General features: G+C 39.4%; 1 protein-coding gene across 2 annotated transcripts in view; it reads left to right on the top strand.

The window, feature by feature from the left end:
* grm1b (glutamate receptor, metabotropic 1b) overlaps window positions 1–14,337 on the top strand; it is a 38,507-nt gene that overhangs the window by 18,975 nt on the left and 5,195 nt on the right. For both annotated transcript variants that reach the window (XM_051647026.1, XM_051647027.1), the window contains exon 8: window positions 12,576–13,506. In XM_051647026.1, the coding sequence (XP_051502986.1) occupies window positions 12,576–13,506 (931 nt within the window). The remainder of the gene's footprint in view (window positions 1–12,575; window positions 13,507–14,337) is intronic.

Here is a 14,337-nt window from a genome sequence, read left to right as displayed (position 1 = left end):
AATTGAAACTTGAAACCATTTTTTTTTAATGGAAGTATGTGTAAAAAAAAGTCTCCCTTTTGAAAATAAATAAAATAAACTGAATAAATAAGAAAGCTAACAGAATTATAATAATATACCGAATTATAAACATGATAAAAAAATAGCATGTAACTATAACATGTTATATAAATAAAGCATGTTAGTTTACATGTTAGCATAGCATGTTAAATTAACTACTAAATGAAAAATAGCATCAGCTGTGAGCTTTTAAAGTAATGTCCTATGATTATTAACAATTAACATATACTGTAGGTGCGCTACAGCTCAGCCAGACTGCTCCTGTCTGTACCTTTAATTCAGTGGTTCTCAACTGGTTTTGCTTCAGGACCCAGATTTTACATTGGAAATCAAGTGGCGACCCACCATAGTAAAAACGTAACCTGTATTTAATGTATCCTGGGTCACATTTCCTTTTATGTTGCATAGTTTTGTTCATGGTTTTCAAGTACAAGGACATGCATCAAGTGACATTATTTTTGTTGTTGATGTCAACAATAATAATTGTAATAATAATAACAAATTATACAGAAAGCAGAGCAGATCATTAGCGTGAGCTGGTTCCGTTACACTCGTGCGAATGTGCAGATGAGAAGCCTTTAGCTGATTGTGAGATTATCATTAAATCTGCCTCGGCAGTCCTAAATAGGCTATCACTTGGACGGCCGCCGAAATATCTTTAATGGGAGAACCATGGCATTGTTCTTTCCCTGCTGTCCACGACCCAGTCCGAATAGACCTGCGACTCACTTTTGGGTCGCAACTCACCAGTTGAGAAACACTGCTTTAACTCATACACACACACACTCACTTATGTCAGACCCCCTCGCCTCGCTTCTCTCTTCCATTTTCTCAGCTGCATGTGTGTGTGTGTGGTGCAAGTTGACGAGTCTGACAGGCAGTCGAGGAGGAAAGGAGATGCACACGTGCAGGTGAGATTCTCCGTTCGTTTGCATTTTTTTTCTCAATACCGTAGATAAGCAAATTTACATGGTATGATAACTGTCAATTTTCATACCGTGAAACCGGTATACCGCTGCAACCCTACTTGAAAGACCAACCTGATAGATAGGACTTGAACTAGTCAATCACAGTTCTATCAGGAAGACTCACAGACTTTAAATGACATTTATTTGATGAAATAATAGTGAACACAGAATTGTAATGTCTCTTTTGGCGCAAGCCCTGTCTGGCGGTCTGAGGAGATTGACACTCGAACCGTCAGATCCTGCCAGAGATAAGATGCAGTGGGCGAGGAGCCCACACCAAAAAGAAAACCCAGATACTACCACCAAATGAGAGGAGTTCCAGGCGGGTTACAAACCAGGTCTTCATGGCTGGAATTTCAGTCTGGAGAACAGAAAAGGAGATGTGAGTGCTTGAATAGACAATAGTGCATGAATTGTGACATCCCTGGCATGTTTGTGCGATAACTTAGCGATAGGATGAGCCATGCTTGCGTATGATGATGAACCTTAAGAGAAAGGGGGCATGGTTCGTGTGATCTCCTTGCTTGAGTATAGTCATGCTTGCGAATTAATGTTAATTGTGAGATATCTTTCAGAGGATTGACAGTGTTTCGTTTGAGCCCTATGATGAGGGTGATGTAGTTGTACGATCCCTATGCTGAAGATAATTAACATATGGTATGAGCCCTCCGACGAGGGTGGTTGTATGAGCAATGTAGGTGAGGTTTTATTATGAGTCATCCGATGACGGTGACAATTGCTTGTGGAATATCTTTGCCAAAAGATGAAGTATTACAGATGAAAGTAGCATAAAGCCCCATGATAAGGGCAATGTTGTTGTGCATACTCTTTGTTGAAAGATAAACAATGTTTGATTGTGAGCCCTCTGACGAGGGCGGATGTTGTTTGTGGAATATCTTTGCAAAAAAGTTAACAACATAGCATAAAGGGCTATAAACATGATAAGGGCAACATTGTTTTTCCAAAAAGGGGATTTTTCCCCTTTTTCATCCAATTTGGAATGCCCAATTCCCAGTGTGCTTTTAAGTCCTTATGGTTGCGTAGTGATTTGCCTCAATCCAGGTGGCGGAGGATGAATCCCAGTTGCCTCCACATCTGAGAACATCAACCCATCTTATCACGTGGCTTGTTGAGTGCGTTGCCACGGAGACATAGCGCACGTGGAGGCTTTATGCCATCCACTGTGGCATCTGTGCTCAACTCACCATGCACCCCACCAAGAATGAACCAAATTATAGCGACCACAAGGAGGTTACCCCATGTGACTCTACCCTCTCTAGCAACCGGCCAATTTGGTTGCTTAGGAGACCTGGCTGGAGTCACTCAGCATGCCCTGGGATTCGAACTAGTGAACTAGCGAACTCCAGGGGTGGTAGCCAGCGTCTTTTACCACTGAGCTACCCAGGCCCCATGCAATACCCTTTGTTGAAAGATAAACAACATTTGGTTATGAGCCTTGCGATGAGGGTGGATGTTGTTTGTGTAATATCTTTGCAAAAAAAAAAGTGAACAATGTAGCATAAAGTCCTACGATAAGGGCGACTTTGTTGTGCAATACCTTCTGTCGAAAGATGAACAACATTTACACATGAGCCCTTCGATAAGGCCGAGCAAGGCTTGTGCATTACCTATGCGATGGAAAACCATGCTTGGCATTGTGGAAGCCCTGGTGAGGAGGGCAGATTTGATTATACGATATCCTTGCAGGAGGATAGACATGCTTGTATTTGATAATTGTGTGATATAGAATGTCTGGATGAAGCAGTGAGTGGCCCCAGGCCACCACCAGATAGGCATGATGGAGAGGTGAGTGTGTGTGATTTGAGGGTTGGAGCACCTGTCGTCAATTGATACCTTGTTGGAGAGGTTTTCCATGAAATGTCTAGTGTGAGGAGGCGGGGGATGAAGGAGCGCCTTGAGGAAAATGGACATGTGAGATGAAGGTGACCCAAAGGGACTTGCGATCGCATATGGAGACGGAAACAGGTGGGAGGAAGAACATGCAAACTAAATGATCTGTCTAGTTTATAGAGAAGCAGGGAAGCTTGCATGTTGGGGGAATTGAGAGCGATGCCAGAAAATTTGAGAAACTTAGAGGGGCTCATAGTTTTTCACTGGAGAGAGAATGCTCTGCTCGTGAAAAAACTTGTTTAAATGTCCAGAGAGGAGCTGTGAGTGACATGGGAATAGATGAGCAGAAAATTGTAGAGCAGGTGCATACGATCAGGAGCTTAAAATATTTGGAAGGATCTGGCTTAAGCCTTCTGGTAGAGAAGTAAATGTGGGGACACTTCTACACCCAATTGTAAGCCAGACGAGAATAACATTTTGACTGTCACTTGATGCCGAATTGGGCCAGTCAGAAGGGTGAATGGGCATGACTTGGAAGCGACTTGATGTCTGCCTTGGATGAGGGTTGAAGTATGTAGATGAGAATGATGTGATGTTTGAAGCCAAAGCTTTTGATAAAGCCCATCAAACCAGCAGCACGACGCATGGTCCTTGACATGTAAAGCTTCAGTCGACTTAATTTTCAGTATCTGCTTCGCAAGAAGCGCTAATCCAGCACAGGTTTTATCCAAGAGTAAACAAAACCTTACTTACCTTGAGCTAAATGTAGCTGCCCTGACCACGAGTGTATTTACAGTGAATGGAGCGGAGAGAAAAATGCATTTGTAACTTAAAATAAAAATGTAATGTGTTTAGATTAATGCAGTTGTTAAACTAACGTAGAGAGCAAAATAAGGAACTTATGTTTTACCAGCAGATACAGAAAATGAAATAAAGAAATATTTTTGTAATTGAAATAAAGAGCTGTGGAATTTCGAATACTGTGAAAAAAAACTAATCAGACACAGGTTTTATCCAATGAGTAAAAAAAACCTTAATTACCTGCTACTAACCGTAACTGCCCCAACCATGAGCAAATTAAAACTGAACGGAGCAAAGACCGAAATGCATTGATATTTTAAATAAAAATTGTATGTAGTTAGGATAATGTAGTTGTTAAACTATGTACTGAGCTTTGAAATTTGGAACATTGTGATAAAGCCCCAATGCTTAAAAAGTCCCCTTTGATTCAAACCAGTGATGTGACATTCGAAACAGAAGCTTTGAAGCTTGTCGAAAAAATGACACATTTCACATGAAGCACTGTATCGGAGCTTGATTCGTTTTGGGAAAAACCTCGTGATCCGTGACGTCCAAAGCTTCATTCAGGTGAAACCCACATGCCTGCTCGGTATTTGGTTCAAAAGAATCGCAAATCCCAGTACGAGTTTGAACCCAATAGTCACTTGTGCACATTTCACTCCCCTGTTAATAAAATGTTACTGTTCAGCCCACAGGCATATTTATGTTCCAATCTAACATTATTTATTTATTTATTAATTTATTTATATATTTACTTACAAAACTCTGTATACATTTGTACTGAAAGCCTTGTTGATTCATGAAGCTTCACTTTGCCATCACTAATTGAAATATGGTCCTATTGCTAATAAAAGAATAAATGAGATCCATATTATACAAATCTCTGCACTGTAATGATGCCAGCATGATTAATAAAACATAACAGGGGGATAAGAATTTACCCTTGGTTTGACTTGATCATATAGGCAGCAAAATGCATTGCGCTGTTAATGTGAAATGTGCTGATTTGAAATACGAAAATGTAATGAGCCTGCGGCTAGGTGTCAGAGGCACGCAACAACAGGTGGTGCTTCCTTATTTGGAGAACGTGGAAGTAGACGTATGAAGTAAGAAACACTTCTTGATTTAACGTGCAATAGAAGTGACCAACAAAACAAGGCATCTTAATTGAATGGAGTAATAAGTCCCCGTATGCTAGTACTCATGCATGATGACATGCATAAATAATAGATCTTGATTCCATGAAGAGGTGTGTGCTCAGGCGTGCAACGAGGTGAACAAATCAACGTTGTGAACCTTAAACATGTGATCGCCTACCATGAACTATGAGAACCGAATGCTCAAGTGAAATAAAATATCGCCGCTTGAATTTAATATTGATATAGATGAGGGTTATGATGAACAGACAACATTGGCAGCAGAAAGCCTAAAATCCCATACACCATCCTCTAAATGCATTTGACTATTGTTTCCCCCAAGAGAAGATGATTGAGAATTTAGCGTATTTCTGATAGGGACAAGCTGCTGCCTTGAGGGGGTGATTTTGATGGAATTGACGAGGAGTGCACGCCTTCCAGCAATGGGTAGTGCATTCTGGTTGCGGTTAATGCGGTGGCTTTGACTGAGGGAGGTCTCCTACTTGACTGAGATCTGGATGGAGATCTGGATTTGCTGATCGTTTATGCCCTGTAGGTTTGATTCAGGGCAGAAAGTTGAGATGGAGTGGCGGCATCGTCGGGGAGGGAAGACAGCCTTCCCAAGATGATATGAATAAGCTGGTTAACCTGTGGCCTGGAGAGATAGGGGATGATGAAGATGCCTGGCTAACATTTCTATTATCATACCAAAAGGGTCACAATACCACCGAGACCCTGGAAATTGCAGACACGCGCTGTGGCGTGGAGCTGATGACCCTGGATAGAAAGTAAGGAGCAAGTGACTAAATCCATGTCCAGAGCTGGGTATTAGCTCGTCGGGGAGCGAGGTTGACTTGACGTTTGGACATAGTGAGCTGTCGAATGAATTGCCGTGTGGCAACAGCAAAGAGGTAGATTGAAAGCAGGCTTTTAAAGCAATGGCTGACATATGATTGGCTAGGAGATAACTAAATAATGGTGTGATGATGTACAGCTGTGAGTCTCCTGCTAGAACTATGCTTAGGCTTACATTTCTTGCAATGCCCAGAGTAGAGAGGGTAGCCAGGAGGATCTGATGGTTGATGATGTCAACCATTCCTTGCAAACCTCTAAGTGTCAAACTTAGTTTGACTGTGTCAAACACCCTTGCAAACACCCAAAACACCCTAGAAAATCTACTAGCAACTGCCCAAAACACCCTAGCAAACTCTTTGCAACCATCCAAAATGTCTTATCAACTCATAGCAACCATCCAAAACACCCTTGCAAACTTTTAGCAATCACCCAAAATGCCCTAGCAAACATCTAGCAACCATCCAAAACACCCCAGAGAACTCCTGGTAACTACCCAAAACACCCTAAAAAAACATCTAGCAACCACCCAAAACATGCTAGAAAAACATCTAACAACCACCCCCAAAACACCCCAGCAAACGTCTAGTAACTACCCAAAACACCCTTGCAAACTTCCAGCAACCACACAAAACACCCTAGCAAACTTCTAACAACCACCCAAAACACCCTACCAAACATCTAGCAACCTTCCAAAACACCCTTGCAACCATCCAAAATGTCTTAGCAACTCATAGCAACCATCCAAAACACCCTTGCAAACTTTTAGCAATCACCCAAAACACCCTAGTAAGCTCCTTGCAACAACCCAAAACACCCTAGCAAACTTCTAGCAACCACTCAAAACACCCCAGAAAACTCCTGGCAACCACAAAAAACACCCTAGAGAACACCTGGTAGCCAGCCAAAACACCCTAAAAAAACATCTATAGCAACCATCCAAAACATGCTAGAAAAACATCTAGCAACCTCCCAAAACACCCCAGCAAACTCCGGGCAATCACCCAAAACACCCTAGCAAACTTCTAGCAACCACACAAAACACCCTAGCAAATGTCTAGCAACCTCCCAAAACACCCTTGCAAATTCCTAGCAACCACACAAAAAACCCTAGCAACCACATAGTAATGCACTATAAACCTCTCAGAACACCATAGCAACCACATACAGTAGCAACACCCTGGCTTCTTCCCACAACACCCCAGCATTACAATGGCAACTTTTGCGTGGGCAAGAACCACTCACATTTTCTCAAGAAACTGTCAACATTTGAAACATGTCTATCTACTAGATATAGTTAGTTATAAAATGTCTAGATTAGTCGTCAAATCGTCTATGCAAAACAGCTTTCTCAAAGTGTTACATTATAACTGCATTGGCTCTTTAAAATACCTTCTTTGTCCTATTTCCAAAAGGTTTCCCATCACACCTGAAGGCCATTTATCATTTTTACAGATTGCTAGCGCTATACAGCTTATTGCCTGTGACAGCCCTACTTCACTGTCTTCTTCCCTGGCCTATTTTCATACACTGTGATGGTCAATGTTAATGCAGTGTCCCAGAGATGTATTTTTCATTAGTTCACTATACAGTATATATTCGACTCTACTGTGTGATACTGCTGTTATTCACATATTCACTGTTGCTCAAGCAGAAGCCATGTGACGATAGTCTGGAATGCTAGACATAAATGGATTTTCTTTCATCTTGTAGGAAATTTCATGTAGAGTGCTAGATGAAAATTGTTTTTTAAGAGGTTAGTTTACCCAAAAATTGAAACTCTGTCATCATTTACTCACGCCCATGTTGTTCCAACCAAGTATTTTTCTTTGTTCCATGAAATACAAAAGGAAATCTTAGGCAGAATGTTCGAGCAGATCTTTCCCATACAGCAAAAGTGGATAGTGATTTTAAATGCAAAGCTACTACAAATACCAAAAAAGCACCATCACTGTATTATAAAAATAATACAAAAGACTTGTGTGTTATATTTCAAGTCATTTAAGTGAGGAACAGATGGAAATTTCAGTGTTTCCCACAGAATTTTGTGAGACTGTGGTGGGTGGACCTCGGACCCTCTAGGGGAGTTATGCTCCCCAGAAGAACTTTTTGTACATTTTAAAGTTACAGTAAATGCATCAATCTGGTGCACTTTGAGAGCAAAATTAAGAGGCTAGATCTATGAAGAACTTTGTGCTCTTGTAAACAATTTTATGCTCTAGTAGTAATTAAATCATAAATGGTGATGACATGGCAAAAAAGTCACACCTACAAAGCATGGTAAACAAGACAGAGTTAAATGCAGTTCAGAAATGGTCAAAACACAAAATCAACTAGAGCATGCATTTGAGCCAGGGCTTGACATTAAGCTTTGTCATGTGCTTGTCCTCCGGACAAGTAAATTGGTCGGTCGCTTGTCCGAGTAAAAAATTTACTTGTCTGGAGAGAAAAAAGGGCATTTAAGTTGCATGCTCAAGTAACATGTCAAAGTTTATGTTGTATATTTTTCTAAAATTATGACTGATGCCCAGCCTAATAGTGTACCTATGCAATCAACTCAATTCTCTGTGACAAGAATGTAAACTGCACTGGGTAGGGAAGGAGGCTATTGTCATATGATAATTATTTTATGCTACATATGGTAGTCAAATAAAGAAAAGCCTTCATCACCATCATTTACAGCAGGGGTGCTCATACTTCTATGGAATGAGATCTACTTTTTCATCATGTTATTGCAGCAAGATCTACCATGTACAATAAAGGCTACAGATTATCACAATACTAAAATTTCAGTAGTCGGTAGTGAACGACGATTGACAGTTCTCAATACCAGCTTCAAAACCACAACAAATAAGAACACTAACTAGTATGTTAATTATGGAAGAATGGTTTCAAGTTCTTAAGTAATTATTCAAGACTAGTAAACAGTCAGTAATAAAATAACAATAAAAAAAAAAAAAACAGCAATGAATAGAAATAGATTAAAAATAATAGAACAAAAATAAAAAAAATTTTTAACAGCTTTAAAAGTTTTTAACAGCAGTAGGCTATCAAGTATTCAAGGAAATATTCAGAATGCAATGCAACATAAAGCTACTACTGGGCTTCACTGTATGATTATAATACATTAATATTTATTAAAGCTACTAAAGTTACTCAGTTAAGAGCAGTGAGTGTTTTCTCGTTTTCTTGTTATGGTTGTTTGATTGTTATAATGACACACTAGACAGCAGCAGGTCAATTAGCAGGTCAGTTAGCTTACATTTATACTTACAAGTCTGACATTTGAATTTTTTCTCAGCTGTTTACGTTCACTTTAGACATCACTCTCTGTGTTTAAATGAAAACCTCACCAAGACGGGCATTTTGGCGGAATTTTGAAATGTATTTGACCATTCAGGTGTGCATTAGTGTGAGCATTTTCAGAACACGCATGTTCAGCACACACACATACGCCGCCTGTCAATCAAACAGGGCGCAGCTGTTACTTGATCGCTAACGAATTATGAAATGACGTGCTCTGTATTACTTTCAACAGCAGAATAAGAACATGAACTTTCTAAAAAGTAACACAGGCCTAGGCTATCACAAATATAGCCAGTTATTTTTCTGTTATTGATGTTTTAATCAGCCTCCTTGTCAGGTCGGGCAAGTGAAATTCTCTTTGACTTGCCCCTTCAAAAATCCACTTGTCCCGGACAAGCGTTAATATCGAGCCCTGTGAGCCATCAAAGAAATTAAGCAAAAGCGGTTACCTGTGTTGAACTTGCTCATCAGATGCTGAAAATATTTGCATTGTCAGAGCCGCTGGTAATAACGTTAACGTTAAATAATTAGTTAACATTAGCTAGCTAGATATAACGTTACATAACTTATACCATGTTTTTCACGACAAGCAGCCGGATATGTCAGTCGACATAAGCGAGGAGATTGACAGCTAATGATGTTAGCTAACGGTAACGTTACCTATCTTAGCTAATGTTAGATTAACATTAATTATCAATAATAACTTCTGCAGTAACGTTATCTGTTTGCTGTCGTATATTGATAATGATAAAATTGTGTTTGGACTGGTGGATAACTGCAGTGGATACTGTAACGTTAGTTAACGTTACTTTCCTCAAATGATGTTGTGTCCTCAAAAAGCCTTGGTTTCTCGGAGTGTGTGTGTTTGAACATGCGTGCATACAGCGGTGCTGGGGGGGGGGGGGGGGGCTGGCTGACTGGGAATGAGAGATGCTTTGCCGAAGCAACGGTGCAAAACACAACGTTAGAGATCTTTTATGTTATTATGAAAAGTGTAAAAATATTTTCGGTTCATTATGAAATATTATGTGGTGGGTCGCCACAGTCTAGGTAATTAATGAGAAACACTGAATGTCAGTCATTATTCATTGAAATCTTTCCCTCTGCTGTTGCTCTCAAATATAATCTGCGATTTAATTTGAATATTGTGCACCAAATGTATGGACTACTTTTATGATACGTTCATCAAGCTTTTTTTGTCATTTTGGAACATGCTAATTCAAATTGCTATTCACTTCTTTTAACCAGCCTATGCTGGTTTGCTGGTTTTAGCTAGTTTAAGCTGGTCTCCCTGAAAACCAGCTTAGGCTGGCTTAACCTTTTTTTCTATCAGGGAGGTAAATAATACTGGGTTGGGATGGCATGGGGGTGATTAATTGATCACAGAATTTTAATTTCTGGGTGAACTATTCCTTTAATTGCATTAAGTTTTAACCTTGGTATAAATACATGTGATGCAGATGTCATGGACACTGGTGTCGGTAATGAGGCAGCACTGGTTTCCTCTCTCATGCTGCAGACTATGAAGACTCCTTTGGCTTGGTTCTTTTTTATGGCCTGGTCCCTCAGTGTAAGGGCTGTTTATTTTTAGTTGAGCTGAAAACCTACTTTAGCACTTGGTGCATAAGAGAGCTGGTCACACTCAGATAGCCAGTCCTACAAAGACACGAGGCGATCCAAAGCGTAGGCTATGCTTTTGCCATTTTTCATAGTCAACAATGCACGCTTTGATCTCAACCTCCAATTGGCCTCATAGAGTGTTTGCGTATTTGGTGGAAGTATACTTAAAGGGCTGGAACACCCAAAAAAAATAATTTACTCACCCTCATGTTGCGTATTTTTTCTATAATGCAGAACGTTAGCCTCAGTCACCATTCACTTTCATTGTATGAAAAAAGTTGCGATGAATGTGAATGGTGACTGAGGCTGTCAAGTCCCCAACATTCTGCTTATGACATGCCTTTTTTTATTATTTTAATATGCTCCTTGAGGTTTACTTTTAATATTAGTAAAGTTTTTATTTTTTCACAAAAATACAAGTCATATATTTGTAAAACATGATCATTTTGCAACCATTATTCTGACCCTCTGTCAGAAACACCCGGTTTTGATGCTGCTTCTCCTTTGAGACTCAACAGTAAACACCCACTGTTCTGATTGGCTCTCTGTTCTTGACTGACCTGCTCTCTCCTTGCCATATCACTGCTCAACGCTACTGGGCAGGGCTACGGAAGTAATAAATGGAGTAGGCGCTGATGTGTTGTTGTTTTGGAGGCAGTCAGATGCAAATGCCTACCACTGTGATATCACAGTGTGGAGGAAGTAGAGAACGAGTCGTTTTGGCAGCTTGATTTCAACAAATGCTCTTTTTGTTGTGAGGAGGAAGCTGAAACTTAAATGAAAGTGTACAATGAACTTTTACATGTGAAAAGATTAAATGATGACAGAATTTTCATTTTGTGGTGAACTGTCCCTTTAATGGTATGATCTAATTTTGAACATAGTTTTTTTGTAATTTCAATTAAGATTTTGTCTTGTGGAATATACTTAAATACTGTATCTGTTATGCTTGTTCTGTAAGGCAGTACTTATGATCTCTCTCATAAAAAAAAATAAAAAATAAAAAAAATGCTAAACATCTTACGGATTCTGCAAGGAGTATGTGAACATATGAAACAAAGAGCATGTAAGCTTGTGCGTAAAACTATAGATGGGTGTTTCTTCAACTTTTGGCACTTTCATGTCCCAGGGGTTTATTTTTTATTGGCCTTAATCATTTATTATGCCTTTTATACATAGATTTTACTGTTTTAGCTTTGTGCAAAACCCAGACTTTCAATTTTAAGCTATGAAAATCCATTATGAAAAACAAATAATTGCATGTTTAAAATATGATAATCTAAACAAAGAGTGAAATTAGCCATAAACAAATTAGCATAAACCATTTCAATATTTATTGTGTGAAAATTATTTCCATTTTATATATATATATATATATATTTTTTTTTTTTTTTTTTTTTTTTTTTTAATTACGACTGTCCTACAAGTTGTGCTGTCATTTCCTCCACACCAAACAATTTTTCAAACAATGATTTTTCTGAAGTTATGGTACTTGTTATAAAAGTGTCAGTAAAGAGCATGCTTTAGATGAAATATGAGACAAGTGATGTTTGAAGAAAACAAAGAAAATTCAAGGTCAATATCACTTGTGAGTAGAATATTTTTACTGGCCATAATTTCCAGTCAAACTGTAATTTTGAGAAATTACGCAAAAGTGAAATTATTATGTGTGTGTATTTAGGATACATAAAATATTAGCTATGAAATTAGTCTTAGCAAGACAAAGGGGTCTGCAATTTTATTTCAGACATTTTTTATATTTAATTTCCAACAGTGTCATTCCCACCACAGAATTCAATTAAACATAATACAGAATTTAATATGCTGGAAGAAATTACAAAATGACTTAAATCTTCTGTGATAGAGACTCTTTTTAACGAGACACTAATGCACAGCGCTGTAAGTGTAAAATATTCACCCATATACAGTATTTTAAATGTCTAGACTGATTTTGACTGACAATTTAATCTTTTTTCCCTAGGCTGTGAGCCCCTTCCATTGCGTTACCTGGAGTGGAGCCATCCAGAATCCATCGTGGCTGTCGTCTTTTCCTGTCTTGGCATCATGGTGACCAGTTTTGTCACATTCATCTTCATATTGTACCGAGACACGCCTGTTGTCAAGTCGTCCAGCCGTGAACTCTGCTATATCATTCTCACAGGAATCTTCCTGGGCTACATTTGCCCCTTCACTCTCATTGCCCGCCCCACTGTAGCCTCATGTTACCTACAGCGCTTCCTGGTGGGCCTCTCGGCCTCCATGTGCTACTCCGCTCTTATCACCAAGACCAACCGCATTGCTCGCATTCTGGCTGGCAGCAAGAAGAAGATCTGTACGCGCAAGCCACGATTCATGAGCGCCTGGGCACAAGTGGTGATTGCTTTCATCCTCATCAGTGTGCAACTAACATTGGAAGTCACGTTGATCATTTTAGAGCCTCCAGAACCAATCAAGTCCTATCCCAGTATCCGAGAAGTTTATCTGATTTGCAATACCAGCAATTTGGGCATGGTGGCACCACTGGGCTACAACGGCCTACTCATCCTCAGCTGCACCTATTATGCCTTTAAAACTCGCAATGTCCCTGCTAACTTTAACGAAGCCAAGTACATCGCCTTCACTATGTACACAACGTGCATTATCTGGTTGGCTTTTGTGCCGATTTACTTTGGATCCAACTATAAGATCATCACCACTTCCTTCTCTGTGAGTCTTAGCGTAACGGTGGCTCTCGGCTGCATGTTTACACCGAAAATGTACATCATCATCGCTAAGCCTGAGAGAAATGTACGCAGCGCGTTCACCACTTCCGACGTGGTGCGTATGCATGTAGGGGACGGAAAAATTGCTTGCAGGAGCAACAGCTTGCTCAACATGTTTAAACGCAAGAAGAACGCACCTGGAAATGCAAAGTAAGTACAAGAAGTTTAGCGGCATTAGCAATACCTCTCTTCATCCTGTTGCGTTAGAACCCATGGGTCCAGTTCTGTAATTCCGGCTTCTCTCCAGACCTAAAGATCATGCCATTTCCAGGAGCTTCTTCAATTAACGGCTCTCCCAGACATCTTTGATTTGCAGGTCAACTACAATTAAAACCTGCACACCCAAGGGTGTCTACGCAACAGGTCTGAGAAAGACTGTGTGACTATAGTAGCTCTGTATATTATGGTATCAGTATAGTATAGTATACTGTAGTATATTGAAGTAGCTAATCTTATATGGCAAGCATTATTACTTCTGCAATCAGATACTAACAAGATAAGAAGAAAATAAGTGACCCGTAGGGTTGGGCGGTATGACGTATTTAGCGTGCGATGGAAGACATGTGTCAACCGGTCCGCAATAGAGCACAACATTGCCCGCCCACTTTTCCAGTCGTCTTGAATATTTTTCCCATGAATTTTTTTTCATAGGGATTTCCAAAGATATTTCATAAAAGAGTTCTAAGCCATGAACCAAACCAACCAGCTCCGAGGTGAATCACAACATCTCAAACTTTGATTGGAAGCAAATAATTATTTGGAAATCTGACAAAAAGACAAAGGTACTTAATGTCTTTAATGAGGGAATGAACTACAATCTGATGAAGCATTGTGAATGACGCAATCAAATTAAAAACTACAGAAAAATGTAAAACTATTGATTTGATAGTTGTTGATTATAAATATAGAAACAATACATTTTTGATTTATTCAAAAATATTCAGATATATAAAAATATATAAGTAATTTGAGAGTGTAGAA

This window comes from Myxocyprinus asiaticus, chromosome 20 (assembly GCF_019703515.2).
Source record: "Myxocyprinus asiaticus isolate MX2 ecotype Aquarium Trade chromosome 20, UBuf_Myxa_2, whole genome shotgun sequence".
Taxonomy (NCBI): domain Eukaryota; kingdom Metazoa; phylum Chordata; class Actinopteri; order Cypriniformes; family Catostomidae; genus Myxocyprinus; species Myxocyprinus asiaticus.
This window is presented reverse-complemented; position numbering and strand designations above follow the sequence as displayed.